The following is a 16,669-nucleotide window of genomic DNA, read 5'->3' on the forward strand; positions in this document are numbered from 1 at the left end:
TACAAGGTGGGTAGAAAGCTGGCTAGATTGTCGGGCTCAACGGGTAGTGATCAATGGCTCCATGTCTAGTTGGCAGCCGGTATCAAGTGGAGTGCCCCAAGGGTCGGTCCTGGGGCCGGTTTTGTTCAATATCTTCATAAATGATCTGGAGGATGGTGTGGATTGCACTCTCAGCAAATTTGCGGATGATACTAAACTGGGAGGAGTGGTAGATACGCTGGAGGGGAGGGATAGGATACAGAAAGACCTAGACAAATTGGAGGATTGGGCCAAAAGAAATCTGATGAGGTTCAATAAGGATAAGTGCAGGGTCCTGCACTTAGGACGGAAGAACCCAATGCACAGCTACAGACTAGGGACCGAATGGCTAGGCAGCAGTTCTGTGGAAAAGGACCTAGGGGTGACAGTGGATGAGAAGCTGGATATGAGTCAGCAGTGTGCCCTTGTTGCCAAGAAGGCCAATGGCATTTTGGGATGTATAAGTAGGGGCATAGCGAGCAGATCGAGGGACGTGATCGTTCCCCTCTATTCGACATTGGTGAGGCCTCATCTGGAGTACTGTGTCCAGTTTTGGGCCCCACACTTCAAGAAGGATGTGGATAAATTGGAGAGAGTCCAGCGAAGGGCAACAAAAATGATTAGGGGACTGGAACACATGAGTTATGAGGAGAGGCTGAGGGAGCTGGGATTGTTTAGCCTGCAGAAGAGAAGAATGAGGGGGGATTTGATAGCTGCTTTCAACTACCTGAAAGGGGGTTCCAAAGAGGATGGCTCTAGACTGTTCTCAATGGTAGCAGATGACAGAACGAGGAGTAATGGTCTCAAGTTGCAGTGGGGGAGGTTTAGATTGGATATTAGGAAAAACTTTTTCACTAAGAGGGTGGTGAAACACTGGAATGCGTTACCTAGGGAGGTGGTAGAATCTCCTTCCTTAGAGGTTTTTAAGGTCAGGCTTGACAAAGCCCTGGCTGGGATGATTTAACTGGGAATTGGTCCTGCTTTGAGCAGGGGGTTGGACTAGATGACCTTCTGGGGTCCCTTCCAACCCTGATATTCTATGATTCTAGGATTCTATGATTCTAAAGTGGATGGGAATCTGCGAGGCAGTGACCATGAGTTGGTCGAGTTCAGGATCCTGACACAAGGAGGAAAGGAAAGCAGCAGAATATGGACCCTGGACTTCAGGAAAGCAGACTTCGACTCCCTCAGGGAACTGATGGGTAGGATCCCCTGGGGGAATAACATGAAAGGGAAAGGAGTCCAGGAGAGCTGGCTGTATTTCAAGGAATCCCTATTGAGGTTACAGGGACAAACCATCCCTATGTGTCGAAAGAATAGTAAATATGGCAGGCGACCAGCTTGGCTTAACGGTGAAATCCTTGCGGATCTTAAACATAAAAAAGAAGCTTACAAGAAGTGGAAGATTGGACAAATGACCAGGGAAGAGTATAAAAATATTGCTCGGGCATGTAGGAATGAAATCAGGAGGGCCAAATCGCACCTGGAGCTGCAGCTAGCAAGAGATGTTAAGAGTAACAAGAAGGGTTTCTTCAGGTATGTGGGCAACAAGAAGAAAGCCAAGGAAAGCTTGGGCCCCTTACTGAATGAGGGAGGCAACCTAGTGACAGAGGATGTGGAAAAAGCTAATGTACTCAATGTTTTTTTTGCCTCTGTCTTCACGAACAAGGTCAGCTCCCAGACTGCTGCGCTGGACATCACAGCATGGGGAGTAGGTGGCCAGCCCTCTGTGGAGAAAGAAGTGGTTAGGGACTATTTAAAAAGCTGGACGTGCACAAGTCCATGGGGCCGGATGCGTTGCATCCGAGAGTGCTAAAGGAATTGGCGGCTGTGATTGCAGAGCCATTGGCCATTATCTTTGAAAACTCATGGCGATCGGGGGAAGTCCCGGACGACTGGAAAAAGGCTAATGTAGTGCCAATCTTTAAAAAAGGGAAGAAGGAGGATCCTGGGAACTACAGGCCAGTCAGTCTCACCTCAGTCCCTGGAAAAATCATGGAGCAGGTCCTCAAGGAATCAATCCTGAAGCACTTATATGAGAGGAAAGTGATCAGGAACAGTCAGCATGGATTCACCAAGGGAAGGTCATGCCTGACTAATCTAATCGCCTTCTATGATGAGATTACTGGTTCTGTGGATGAGGGGAAAGCAGTGGACGTATTGTTTCTTGACTTTAGCAAAACTTTTGACACGGTCTCCCACAGTATTCTTGTCAGCAAGTTAAAGAAGTATGGGCTGGATGAATGGACTATAAGGTGGGTAGAAAGTTGGCTAGATTGTCAGGCTCAATGGGTAGTGATCAATGGCTCCATGTCTAGTTGGCAGCCGGTGTCAAGTGGAGTGCCCCAGGGGTCGGTCCTGGGGCCGGTTTTGTTCAATATCTTCATAAATGATCTGGAGGATGGTGTGGATTGCACTCTCAGCAAATTTGTGGATGATACTAAACTGGGAGGAGTGGTAGATACGCTGGAGGGGAGGGATAGGATACAGAGGGCCCTAGACAAATTGGAGGATTGGGCCAAAAGAAATCTGATGAGGTTCAACAAGGATAAGTGCAGGGTCCTGCACTTAGGACGGAAGAACCCAATGCACCGCTACAGACTAAGGACCAAATGGCTAGGCAGCAGTTCTGCGGAAAAGGACCTAGGGGTGACAATGGATGAGAAGCTGGATATGAGTCAACAGTGTGTCCTTGTTGCCTAGAAGGCCAATGGCATTTTGGGCTGTATAAGTAGGGGCATTGCCAGCAGATCAAGGGACGTGATCATCCCCCTCTATTCGACATTGGTGAGGCCTCATCTGGAGTACTGTGTCCAGTTTTGGGCCCCACACTACAAAAATGATGTGGATAAATTGGAGAGAGTCCGGCGAAGGGCAACAAAAATGATTAGGGGTCTGGAACACATGACTTATGAGGAGAGGCTGAGGGATCTGGGATTGTTTAGTCTGCAGAAGAGAAGAATGAGGGGGGATTTGATAGCTGCTTTCAACTACCTGAGAGGTGGTTCCAAAGAGGATGGTTCTAGACTATTCTCAATGGTAGAAGAGGACAGGACAAGGAGTAATGGTCTCAAGTTGCAGTGGGGGAGGTTTAGGTTGGATATTAGGAAAATCTTTTTCACTATGAGGGTGGTGAAACACTGGAATGCGTTACCTAGGGAGGTGGTAGAATCTCCTTCCTGGGTATGTCTACACTACGGAATAAGGTCGAATTTATAGAAGTCGGTTTTTTAGAAATCGGTTTTATATATTCGAGTGTGTGTGTCCCCACAGAAAATGCTCTAAGTGCATTAAGTGCATTAACTCAGCGGAGCACTTCCACAGTACCGAGGCTAGAGTCGACTGCCGGAGCGTTGCACTGTGGGTAGCTATCCCACAGTTCCCGCAGTCTCCGCTGCCCATTGGAATTCTGGGTTGAGATCCCAATGCCTGATGGGGCTAAAACATTGTCGCGGGTGGTTCTGGGTACATATCGTCAGGCCCCCGTTCCCTCCCTCCCTCCGTGAAAGCAAGGGCAGACAATCGTTTCGCGCCTTTTTTCCTGAGTTACCTGTGCAGACGCCATACCACGGCAAGCATGGAGCCCGCTCAGGTAACCGTCACCCTATGTCTCCTGGGTGCTGGCAGACGCGGTACGGCATTGCTACACAGTAGCAGCAACCCCTTGCCTTGTGGCAGCAGACGGTGCAATACGACTGGTAGCCGTCATCGTCATGTCCGAGGTGCTCCTGGCCACGTCGGCTGGGAGCGCCTGGACAGACATGGGCGCAGGGACTTAATTTAGAGTGACTTGACCAGGTCATTCTCTTTAGTCCTGCAGTCAGTCCTATTGAACCGTCTTATGGTGAGCAGGCAGGTGATACGGATTGCTAGCAGTCGTATTGTACCATCTTCTGCCAGGCAGGCAAGAGATGAGGATGGCTAGCAGTCGTACTGTACCATCTTCTGCCGAGCAGCCATGAGATGTGGATGGCATGCAGTCCTTCTGCACCGTCTGCTGCCAGCCAAAGATGTAAAAGATAGATGGAGTGGATCAAAACAAGAAATAGACCAGATTTGTTTTGTACTCATTTGCCTCCTCCCCTGTCTAGGGGACTCATTCCTCTAAGTCACACTGCAGTCACTCACAGAGAAGATGCAGCGAGGTAAATTTAGCCATGTATCAATCAGTGGCCAGGCTAACCTCCTTGTTCCAATAAGAACAATAACTTAGGTGCACCATTTCTTATTGGAACCCTCCGTGAAGTCCTGCCTGAAATACTCCTTGATGTAAAGCCACCCCCTTTGTTGATTTTAGCTCCCTGAAGCCAACCCTGTAAGCCGTGTCTTCAGTCGCCCCTCCCTCCGTCAGAGCAACGGCAGACAATCGTTCCGTGCCTTTTTTCTGTGCGGACGCCATACCAAGGCAAGCATGGAGGCCGCTCAGCTCACTTTGGCAATTAGGAGCACATTAAACACCACACGCATTATCCAGCAATATATGCAGCATCAGAACCTGGCAGAGCAATACCGGGCGAGGAGGCGACGTCAGCGCAGTCCCGTGAGTGATCAGGACATGGACACAGATTTCTCTGAAAGCATGGGCCCTGCCAATGCATGCATCATGGTGCTAATGGGGCAGGTTCATGCTGTGGAACGCCGATTCTGGGCTCGGGAAACAAGCACAGACTGCTGGGACCGCATAGTGTTGCAGGTCTGGGACGATTCCCAGTGGCTGCGCAACTTTCGCATGCGTAAGGGCACTTTCATGGAACTTTGTGACTTGCTTTCCCCTGCCCTGAGGCGCATGAATACCAAGATGAGAGCAGCCCTCACAGTTGAGAAGCGAGTGGCGATAGCCCTGTGGAAGCTTGCAACGCCAGACAGCTACCGGTCAGTTGGGAATCAATTTGGAGTGGGCAAATCTACTGTGGGGGCTGCTGTGATGCAAGTGATGCAGACTTCGACTCCCTCAGGGAACGGATGGCCAGGATCCCCTGGGGGACTAACTTGAAGGGGAAAGGAGTCCAGGAGAGCTGGCTGTATTTCAAGGAATCCCTGTTGAGGTTACAGGGACAAACCATCCCGATGAGTCGAAAGAATAGTAAATATGGCAGGCGACCAACTTGGCTTAATGGTGAAATCCTAGCGGATCTTAAACATAAAAAAGAAGCTTACAAGAAGTGGAAGGTTGGACATATGACCAGGGAAGAGTATAAAAATATTGCTCGGGCATGTAGGAATGTTATCAGGAGGGCCAAATCGCACCTGGAGCTGCAGCTAGCCAGAGATGTCAAGAGTAACAAGAAGGGTTTCTTCAGGTATGTTGGCAACAAGAAGAAAGCCAAGGAATGTGTGGGCCCCTTACTGAATGAGGGAGGCAACCTAGTGACAGAGGATGTGGAAAAAGCTAATGTACTCAATGCTTTTTTTGCCTCTGTTTTCACTAACAAGGTCAGCTCCCAGACTGCTGCGCTGGGCATCACAAAATGCGGAAGAGATGGCCAGCCCTCTGTGGAGATAGAGGCGGTTAGGGACTATTTAGAAAAGCTGGACGTGCACAAGTCCATGGGGCCGGACGAGTTGCATCCGAGAGTGCTGAAGGAATTGGCGGCTGTGATTGCAGAGCCACTGGCCATTATCTTTGAAAACTCGTGGCGAACCGGGGAAGTCCCGGATGACTGGAAAAAGGCTAATGTAGTGCCAATCTTTAAAAAAGGGAAGAAGGAAGATCCTGGGAACTACAGGCCAGTCAGCCTCACCTCAGTCCCTGGAAAAATCATGGAGCAGGTCCTCAAAGAATCAATCCTGAAGCACTTGCATGAGAGGAAAGTGATCAGGAACAGCCAGCATGGATTCACCAAGGGAAGGTCATGCCTGACTAATCTAATCGCCTTTTATGATGAGATTACTGGTTCTGTGGATGAAGGGAAAGCAGTGGATGTATTGTTTCTTGACTTTAGCAAAGCTTTTGACACGGTCTCCCATAGTATTCTTGTCAGCAAGTTAAGGAAGTATGGGCTGGATGAATGCACTATAAGGTGGGTAGAAAGCTGGCTAAATTGTCGGGCTCAACGGGTAGTGATCAATGGCTCCATGTCTAGTTGGCAGCCGGTATCAAGTGGAGTGCCCCAAGGGTCGGTCCTGGGGCCGGTTTTATTCAATATCTTCATAAATGATCTGGAAGATGGTGTGGATTGCACTCTCAGCAAATTTGCGGATGATACTAAACTGGGAGGAGTGGTAGATACGCTGGAGGGGAGGGATAGGATACAGAAGGACCTAGACCAATTGGAAGATTGGGCCAAAAGGAATCTGATGAGGTTCAATAAGGATAAGTGCAGGGTCCTGCACTTAGGACGGAAGAACCCAATGCACAGCTACAGACTAGGGACCGAATGGCTAGGCAGCAGTTCTGCAGAAAAGGACCTAGGGGTGACAGTGGACGAGAAGCTGGATATGAGTCAGCAGTGTGCCCTTGTTGCCAAGAAGGCCAATGGCATTTTGGGATGTATAAGTAGGGGCATAGCGAGCAGATCGAGGGACGTGATCGTTCCCCTCTATTCGACATTGGTGAGGCCTCATCTGGAGTACTGTGTCCAGTTTTGGGCCCCACACTTCAAGAAGGATGTGGATAAATTGGAGAGAGTCCAGCGAAGGGCAACAAAAATGATTAGGGGACTGGAACACATGAGTTATGAGGAGAGGCTGAGGGAGCTGGGATTGTTTAGCCTGCAGAAGAGAAGAATGAGGGGGGATTTGATAGCTGCTTTCAACTACCTGAAAGGGGGTTCCAAAGAGGATGGCTCTAGACTGTTCTCAATGGTAGCAGATGACAGAACGAGGAGTAATGGTCTCAAGTTGCAGTGGGGGAGGTTTAGATTGGATATTAGGAAAAACTTTTTCACTAAGAGGGTGGTGAAACACTGGAATGCGTTACCTAGGGAGGTGGTAGAATCTCCTTCCTTAGAGGTTTTTAAGGTCAGGCTTGACAAAGCCCTGGCTGGGATGATTTAACTGGGAATTGGTCCTGTTTTGAGCAGGGGGTTGGACTAGATGACCTTCTGGGGTCCCTTCCAACCCTGATATTCTATGATTCTATGATTCTAAGTAGCCCACGCAATCAAAGATCTGCTGATGTGAAGGGTAGTGACCCTGGGAAATGTGCAGGTCATAGTGGATGGCTTTGCTGCAATGGGATTCCCTAACTGTGGTGGGGCTATAGACGGAACCCATATCCCTATCTTGGCACCGGAGCACCAAGCCGGCGAGTACGTAAACCGCAAGGGGTACTTTTCGATAGTGCTGCAAGCACTGGTGGATCACAAGGGACGTTTCACCAACATCAACGCGGGATGGCTGGGAAAGGTACATGACGCTCGCATCTTCAGGAACTCTGGTCTGTTTCAAAAGCTGCAGGAAGGGACTTTATTCCCAGACCAGAAAATAACCGTTGGGGATGTTGAAATGCCTATATGTATCCTTGGGGACCCAGCCTACCCCTTAATGCCATGGCTCATGAAGCCGTACACAGGCAGCCTGGACAGTAGTCAGGAGCTATTCAACTACAGGCTGAGCAAGTGCAGAATGGTGGTAGAATGTGCATTTGGACGTTTAAAGGTGCGCTGGCGCAGTTTACTGACTCGCTTAGACCTCAGCGAAACCAATATTCCCACTGTTATTACTGCTTGCTGTGTGCTCCACAATATCTGTGAGAGTAAGGGGGAGACGTTTATGGTGGGGTGGGAGGTTGAGGCAAATCGCCTGGCTGCTGGTTACGCGCAGCCAGACACCCGGGCGGTTAGAAGAGCACAGGAGGGCGCGGTACGCATCAGAGAAGCTTTGAAAACCAGTTTCATGACTGGCCAGGCTACGGTGTGAAAGTTCTGTTTGTTTCTCCTTGATGAAACCCCCCGCCCCTTGGTTCACTCTACTTCCCTGTAAGCTAACCACCTGCCCCTCCTCCCTTCAATCACCGCTTGCAGAGGCAATAAAGTCATTGTTGCTTCACATTCATGCATTCTTTATTCATTCATCACACAAATAGGGGGATGACTACCAAGGTAGCCCAGGAGGGGTGGTGGAGGAGGGAAGGAAAATGCCACACAGCACTTTAAGCACAGCACTTTAAAAGTTTACAACTTTAAAATTTATTGAATGACAGCCTTCTTTTTTTTGGGCAATCCTCTGTGGTGGAGTGGCTGGTTGGCTGGAGGCCCCCCCACCGCGTTCTTGGGCGTCTGGGTGTGGAGGCTATGGAACTTGGGGAGGAGGGCGGTTGGTTACAGAGGGGCTGCAGTGGCAGTCTGTGCTCCAGCTGCCTTTGCTGCAGCTCAACCATACACTGGAGCATACTGGTTTGGTCCTCCAGCAGCCTCAGCACTGAATCCTGCCTCCTCTCATCACGCTGCCGCCACATTTGAGCTTCAGCCCTGTCTTCAGCCCGCCACTTACTCTCTTCAGCCCGCCACCTCTCCTCCCGGTCATTTTGTGCTTTCCTGCACTCTGACATTATTTGCCTCCACGCATTCGTCTGTGCTCTGTCAGTGTGGGAGGACAGCATGAGCTCAGAGAACATTTCATCGCGAGTGCGTTTTTTTTTCTTTCTAAGCTTCACTAGCCTCTAGGAAGGAGAAGATCCTGTGATCATTGAAACACATGCAGCTGGTGGAGAAAAAAAAAGGGACAGCGGTATTTAAAAAGACACATTTTATAAAACAGTGGCTACACTCTTTCAGGGTAAACCTTGCTGTTAACATTACATACATAGCACATGTGCTTTCGTTACAAGGTCGCATTTTGCCTCCCCCCACCGCGTGGCTACCCCCTCAACCTTCCCCCCTCCCTGTGGCTAACAGCGGGGAACATTTCTGTTTAGCCACAGGCAAACAGCCCAGCAGGAATGGGCTCCTGTGAGTGTCCCCTGAAGAAAAGCACCCTATTTCAACCAGGTGACCATGAATTATATCTCACTCTCCTGAGGATAACACAGAGAGATAAAGAACGGATGTTGTTTGAATGCCAGCAAACATACACTGCAATGCTTTGTTCTACAATGATTCCCGAGTACGTGTTACTGGCCTGGAGTGGTAAAGTGTCCTACCATGAAGGACGCAATAAGGCTGCCCTCCCCAGAAACCTTTTGCAAAGGCTTTAGGAGTACATCTAGGAGAACCGCGAATGCCAGGGCAAAGTAATCCTTTCACATGCTTGCTTTTAAACCATGTATAGTATTTTAAAACGTACACTCACCAGAGGTCCCTTCTCCGCCTGCTGGGTCCAGGAGGCAGCCTTGGGTGGGTTTGGGGGGTACTGGCTCCAGGTCCAGGGTGAGAAACAGTTCCTGGCTGTCGGGAAAACCGGTTTCTCCGCTTGCTTGCTGTGAGCTATCTACAACCTCATCATCATCATCATCTTCTTCGTCCCCAAAACCTGCTTCCATATTGCCTCCATCTCCATTGAAGGAGTCAAACAACACGGCTGGGGTAGTGGTGGCTGAACCCCCTAAAATGGCATGCAGCTCATCATAGAAGCGGCACGTTTGGGGCTCTGACCCGGAGCGGCCGTTCGCCTCTCTGGTTTTCTGGTAGGCTTGCCTCAGCTCCTTCAGTTTCACACGGCACTGCTTCGTGTCCCTGTTATGGCCTCTGTCCTTCATGCCCTGGGAGATTTTCACAAAGGTTTTGGCATTTCGAAAACTGGAACGGAGTTCTGATAGCACGGATTCCTCTCCCCAAACAGCGATCAGTTCCCGTACCTCCCGTTCGGTCCATGCTGGAGCTCTTTTGCGATTCTGGGACTCCATCATGGTCACCTGTGCTGATGAGCTCTGCATGGTCACCTGCAGCTTGCCACGCTGGCCAAACAGGAAATGAGATTTAAAAGTTTGCGGTTCTTTTCCTGTCTACCTGGCCAGTGCATCTGAGTTGAGAGTGCTGTCCAGAGCGGTCACAATGGAGCACTCTGGGATAGCTCCCGGAGGCCAGTACCATCGAATTGTGTCCACAGTACCCCAAATTCGAGCCGGCAAGGTCGATTTAAGCGCTAATCCACTTGTCAGGGGTGGAGTAAGGAAATCGATTTTAAGAGCCCTTTAAGTCAAAATAAAAGGCTTCATTGTGTGGACTGGTGCAGGTTTACATCGATTTAACGCTGCTAAATTCGACCTAAAGTCCTAGTGTAGACCAGGGAGGTTTTTAAGGTCAGACTTGACAGAGCCCTGGCTGGGATGATTTAATTGGGGATTGGTCCTGCTTTGAGCAGGGGGTTGGACTAGATGACCTCCTGAGGTCCCTTCCAACCCTGATATTCTATGATTCTGGGGCCCGGGGAGGACAATGGCCACTCCAACTGCACAGCCCTTTGGTACCTGGCAACTAACGACCATGGGTGGCCCACCCTCTGCGGGGAAGCCAGACAGCAGTGACCAACTGGAGAGCAAAGGATGAAGGAGGGGTCAGTTGAGTTGTTAGTGTAGGCTGGAAGCAGGATTCCTTCTTCTGGACTGGAGGTCAGAGGGCTCAGGACTGGCCTGGATGGACTATGCTGTAACTCTGTATGTGAACTAAGAACTTCCTACACTGTGTTCCAGACATCTAATAAACCCTTCTGTTTTACAGCGCTGGCTGAGAGTCACTCCAATCTATGGAAATTGGGGGGGGTGCATTATTCCCTTGGATGTGTAAGTCCTTCCCAGGCGTCCAGTCCAGGGGGATTCCCTGCCGGGGGCTCATGGTGTGATACAGGGGTGCTGAAGGCACCGAAGGTTGGTCTCAGAAAACATGACCTACGAGGGAAGATTAAAAAATTGGGTTTGTTTAGTCTGGAGAAGAGAAGACTGAGAGGAGGCATGATCAGAGTCTTCAAGTATGTAAAAGGAGGAGGGAGAAAAAATGTTTTTCTTAACCTCTGAGGACAGGACAAGACGCAATGGGCTTAAATTGCAGCCAGGGCAGTTTAGGTTGGACAGTAGGAAAAACTCCCTACCTGCCAGGGTGGTTAAGGACTGGAAAACAGGCAGTCCTCGGACTTACGACACAATCGGTTCCTGAAAATTGTGTCGTAAGTCAAAACGTTGTAACTCGGAACCACAATCAACTCCACTGCGAGACCGGGCATCGTCAGGTCGAAACCACTGTCATAAGTCGAATCAGGGTGTCCGTTTAGAAACGTACGTGCTGTTCGTTGTAAGTTGAACGTCATAAAGTTAGGACTGCCTGTAAATTGCCCAGGGAGGTGGTGGAGTTTCTGTCACTGGAGGTTTTTAAGAGCAGGTGGGATAAACACTGTCAGGGATGGTGTAGGTAATACTTAGTCCTGCCTCAGCACTGGGGCTGAACTGGATGACCTACCGAGGACTCCTCCAGTCCTGCAGTTCAATGATCCTGTGCTTCCCATATATTCACATGACTCCAGGAGCTGGGGCTTTATGTAAAACACCAGATATTGCACGATTTGTGCCCACATGGTGAGCGGTGGCAGTGTGCTGCAGCAATCCAAGAGCGACCCCGCTGGGTGGTTTGGGAAATGTGCGCTCGCCGACACTGTCTAAACGAGCATCCCTGAGCAAGGCCTCCCGGGGCGCGTGTTCCACTCCACCAAACCCCCTGGGGCGGGGACAGGACAGAGGTCTCGCTTCCAAGGGGCGTGTGTGGAGTCTGCTGGGGCAGGAAGATGCCCTCCAGAGGAACAGGAAGCAGAAAGCCAGCGCATTTCAACGCCGTTCTCCTGGCTGTGGGGCCCAAAGCCGAGGGTTGGTTTGCAAAGGTGTTGGCAGAGCTCTGAACTGCCCGAGCCTGGGAGCTGGGCTGAAGCTGGCCCAGTAGCTGCAGAAGCCGCTTAAGTAGATACTGTACTAGCCTGTGTGGGCTGTGTCCCCCCAGCATGGTGTATGGGAGACCCAGGCCTCAGGGTGCTAGGACCAGGGCGCCCCCTCCCCCAGACATGCAGGCTGGGGGAATGAACCCACAGGGAAGCTGTGACGAAGCAGGACTGTTCTTAATGTTTCCTCTGAATAGTGTGGGGGTGCCTCAGTTTCCCCTATGCAGTTCTTAAGTATCTACATGGTGGGGTAAGGGTGTATGATCCTTGCAGAGCCCTAGAGGGCAGGGGTGTGCAGTGAGGAGTCCTGTTCTCTGCACCTGCAAGCTCTGTGTTAGACCATGTTCCTGTCGTCTAATAAACCTTCTGTGTTACTGGCTGGCTGAGAGTCCCGTCTGACTGCAGAGTTGGGGAGCAGGACCCTCTGGCTTCCCCAGGACCCCGCCTGAGCGGACTCGCTGGGGGGAAGTGCACGGAGGGGCAGAGGAGGCTGAATGCTCCGAGGTCAGACCCAGGAAGGTGGAGCCGGGTGAGCTGTGTGTCCTGCAGACAGGCTGCTCCCAGGAAGGCGACTGCCCCAGAGTCCTGCCTGGCTTCATGGGAAGCAGATCCAGAGCATCGCCCGGGGACTCTATGACAGAGGCGCTGGCCCCTGGGTGAAGCCAGCCTGGCAGCTGCCAGCAATCGGGAACCCTGGTGTCCCCAGCTGCTCTCTGCAGGTTTGACACGGCCCCTCTCCCCTGTGCTGACTGTTCCAAGCCCGCCTCCCTGCTTTGCCTTCCTCTGAACGGGACCCACCGATGGCCCGAAATAACAAGTCACGGCAGCCATCTTGGGTTGCTGGGCCGGGCTGCTGGGCTGTGAAAAACTCACCCAATAACGAGAGTGTGGGCAGTGGACTCAGGCTGTCCGTTCTCCTGTCAGAGGGGCTTTTCCAGCTGCGATTCCTGCTGCAGAGCCAGCGACCCACAGTCGTCTGGCTTGTGCGTGTCCCCTGGAACCAGCTGCTGGATTGCGGCAGCTCTGGGATCTGGTAGGTGTCGAGGACGGTGAGTAGTTACAGGGGTGTTACATGCGAAAGGTCGTCCCTCTGTCCCGGCCTGTCGGGGAGAACAGCTAGCCCTGACGCGACCCAGCCCTGCTCGCACAGGGAGGGCAGGAGAGCTGTGGGGAAGCTCCGTGTCCTATCTCTCCTCTCACGTCTGGGCCACGATGCCACTAGACAGTAGTTACAGCGGCTCTACTGCCTGCTGCTCTGGGGGCCGCGCCGGGGCCGTTCACCGGCTCTCCTGCTTGGGGCAGTTGCTAAGATTCCTTAGTAGCACGATTGTGCCTGGTGCTAGGGTCAGCCTGTGACCCCAAAACTGCTTAGCCCAACTGACAAGGGGGGGGGGGCCTTACCGAGAGCTCCTGCATCAGGTGTGAACATTCTGGGGCACAGACGAATGTCAGGCGCGGTCTTACCCGAAAGCCGGGGTCACGCCGGTCAACATCCCTGTGAAGTGTCTCACACACACGGCGCAGGAGCTATGGGTCTGGGCCAGCCAATTGTGCTCTTAAGGTGGTGAGGTCAAAGTGGTCTCCAAAAGGTGCCGCCTCTGGGCAGGAGGGATCCTGTCTCTCTGTTGGGCTGTAAATTCTGCCCACTCACATACGAAGTCAAATGTTACTGAGGAGACCCGAGGTCAGTAGGAACGGAGCACACAGGAAACACCCGGCCCAGGGGCTTGTCCGGGCCGTGGGTAAAGCCGGTGAACTCGGGGTGTGTGTCTCAAAGGCAGAGGAGACACACGGGGGTTCTGCGCCCAGGACGGGGATGGAGGCGCATTTGGAAGCAGGGTCTCAGCCAACCTGGCTTGAGAAGACGGCGGAGGATTTGGGGTGAGATGAACTTCTTCAGGGAGTGCGTAACCTGCCAGGCTCAGTCTCAAGAAAGCACCTTACAGTTTGTTTTACACGTAACCATTTGTTTCCAGGGTTCTTATCACCATCCCCTGAATCTCTGGTGATAAACGTGCCCTTGTTTTCACTAGTAACGTATCAAAGGGCTGTGTGTTCAACGGGGGTGTCCTGGTCCTTCGGGGAACAGCCAGCATGGTCAGTCTGAGGGGGGCCAGGGGCTGGACGTGGCGGGGAACGCTCTGAGGATTCGGGGTTGGTGTGGGCCTGGTGTTACCGATACAGAGAGGACAAGGCCTGTGGGGGCCTGGCAGGCAGTGATTGTGTTGTCAGAGGCTGGTGGGTTCAGGGAGCTGATCCACAGCAGGACCAGACAAGACTGCTTTGTGCTAAGGGCAGGTGGGGGTGAGGTGCTGCCCAACCTTGGGTGCCCTTGGGGAGCATCACGCTGCATTGCTGGGGACAGGGGTTCTAGTCCCCCAACTGCCAGAAGTGACCTAGTGCCATTTCTCCATTACCCCGTGGGAATGATGGTTGCTGCCTCCCAAGGTAGGGGGCTGAGGATCTGGTCACTGATGGGTTGTGAATGGCACAGAATTGCTAACACCACCCCATGGGAGAGGAGCTTTGAACTCCGTCTCCAGGCTCCCAGCCCACTGCACCCTCCCCCAGGTTGGAGGAATGTTGGACAAGGTGCGAGGCCCTTGCTCTTCAGGGCCCGGCACGCCCCCTGCTGGCCCTGGCGAGGCTCGCAGGTCGTTACAGGGAAAGCAACCGGCGCTGGAAGGGGGCAGAAACCCGGGGCAGGAAGAGCGGCGTGAGGGGGAAAGTGGCTTTTCTCTGCCTCCACCCCTGTCACCAGGGAGCTGCCCCGGGAGCTGCCCGGCCGGGGGAGAGGCAGCTGTCGCTGTCGGGTGAACTGATTTGAATCAGAGCGACTGAAATCAGCAGATAGAATCATAGAATCCTAGAATCATAGAATATCAGGGTTGGAAGGGACCCCAGAAGGTCATCTAGTCCAACCCCCTGCTCAAAGCAGGACCAATTCCCAGTTAAATCATCCCAGCCAGGGCTTTGTCAAGCCTGACCTTAAAAACCTCTAAGGAAGGAGATTCTACCACCTCCCTAGGTAACGCATTCCAGTGTTTCACCACCCTCTTAGTGAAAAAGTTTTTCCTAATATCCAATCTAAACCTCCCCCACTGCAACTTGAGACCATTACTCCTCGTTCTGTCATCTGCTACCATTGAGAACAGTCTAGAGCCATCCTCTTTGGAACCCCCTTTCAGGTAGTTGAAAGCAGCTATCAAATCCCCCCTCATTCTTCTCTTCTGCAGGCTAAACAATCCCAGCTCCCTCAGCCTCTCCTCATAACTCATGTGTTCCAGTCCCCTAATCATTTTTGTTGCCCTTCGCTGGACTCTCTCCAATTTATCCACATCCTTCTTGAAGTGTGGGGCCCAAAACTGGACACAGTACTCCAGATGAGGCCTCACCAATGTCGAATAGAGGGGAACGATCACGTCCCTCGATCTGCTCGCTATGCCCCTACTTATACATCCCAAAATGCCATTGGCCTTCTTGGCAACAAGGGCACACTGCTGACTCATATCCAGCTTCTCGTCCACTGTCACCCCTAGGTCCTTTTCTGCAGAACTGCTGCCTAGCCATTCGGTCCCTAGTCTGTAGCTGTGCATTGGGTTCTTCCGTCCTAAGTGCAGGACCCTGCACTTATCCTTATTGAACCTCATCAGATTCCTTTTGGCCCAATCTTCCAATTGGTCTAGGTCCTTCTGTATCCTATCCCTCCCCTCCAGCGTATCTACCACTCCTCCCAGTTTAGTATCATCCGCAAATTTGCTGAGAGTGCAATCCACACCATCCTCCAGATCATTTATGAAGATATTGAACAAAACCGGCCCCAGGACCGACCCTTGGGTCATTCCACTTGATACCGGCTGCCAACTAGACATGGAGCCATTGATCACTACCCGTTGAGCCCGACAATCTAGCCAGCTTTCTACCCACCTTATAGTGCATTCATCCAGCCCATACTTCCTTAACTTGCTGACAAGAATACTATGGGAGACCGTGTCAAAAGCTTTGCTAAAGTCAAGAAACAATACATCCACTGCTTTCCCTTCATCCACAGAACCAGTAATCTCATCATAAAAGGCGATTAGATTAGTCAGGCATGACCTTCCCTTGGTGAATCCATGCTGGCTGTTCCTGATCACTTTCCTCTCATGCAAGTGCTTCAGGATTGATTCTTTGAGGACCTGCTCCATGATTTTTCCAGGGACTGAGGTGAGGCTGACTGGCCTGTAGTTCCCAGGATCTTCCTTCTTCCCTTTTTTAAAGATTGGCACTACATTAGCCTTTTTCCAGTCATCCGGGACTTCCCCGGTTCGCCACGAGTTTTCAAAGATAATGGCCAGTGGCTCTGCAATCACAGCCGCCAATTCCTTCAGCACTCTCGGATGCAACTCGTCCGGCCCCATGGACTTGTGCACGTCCAGCTTTTCTAAATAGTCCCTAACCGCCTCTATCTCCACAGAGGGCTGGCCATCTCTTCCGCATTTTGTGATGCCCAGCGCAGCAGTCTGGGAGCTGACCTTGTTAGTGAAAACAGAGGCAAAAAAAGCATTGAGTACATTAGCTTTTTCCACATCCTCTGTCACTAGGTTGCCTCCCTCATTCAGTAAGGGGCCCACACATTCCTTGGCTTTCTTCTTGTTGCCAACATACCTGAAGAAACCCTTCTTGTTACTCTTGACATCTCTGGCTAGCTGCAGCTCCAGGTGCGATTTGGCCCTCCTGATAACATTCCTACATGCCCGAGCAATATTTTTATACTCTTCCCTGGTCATATGTCCAACCTTCCACTTCTTGTAAGCTTCTTTTTTATGTTTAAGATCCGCTAGGATTTCACCATTAAGCCAAGTTGGTCGCC

At 51.6% G+C, this 16,669-nt stretch overlaps 1 protein-coding gene across 1 annotated transcript; it reads right to left on the reverse strand.

Annotated features, from left to right (window-relative positions):
* Positions 1-8,049: 8,049 nt before the first annotated feature.
* LOC140906096 (myb/SANT-like DNA-binding domain-containing protein 7) lies at positions 8,050-11,035 on the reverse strand. Its single transcript, XM_073329605.1, has 2 exons — positions 9,250-11,035; positions 8,050-8,661 (listed from the first exon to the last, which is right to left on the reverse strand). Exons 1-2 carry the CDS (start codon positions 9,830-9,832, stop codon positions 8,621-8,623), a joined length of 624 nt encoding a protein of 207 aa, XP_073185706.1. The 5' UTR covers positions 9,833-11,035; the 3' UTR covers positions 8,050-8,620.
* Positions 11,036-16,669: the final 5,634 nt, after the last annotated feature.

This window comes from Lepidochelys kempii, chromosome 2, assembly GCF_965140285.1.
Source record: "Lepidochelys kempii isolate rLepKem1 chromosome 2, rLepKem1.hap1, whole genome shotgun sequence".
Taxonomy (NCBI): domain Eukaryota; kingdom Metazoa; phylum Chordata; order Testudines; family Cheloniidae; genus Lepidochelys; species Lepidochelys kempii.

What these genes read in the sequence shown, in the direction of transcription:
- LOC140906096 (XM_073329605.1), bottom strand. Translation starts at nt 9,832, where the DNA reads ATGCAGAGCTCATCAGCACAGGTGACCATGATGGAGTCCCAGAATCGC. An exon ending in AGGCGGAGAAGGGACCTCTG is followed by an intron (nt 8,662 to 9,249) that starts GTGAGTGTACGT and finishes TTTCTCCACCAG; the next exon opens with CTGCATGTGTTTCAATGATC.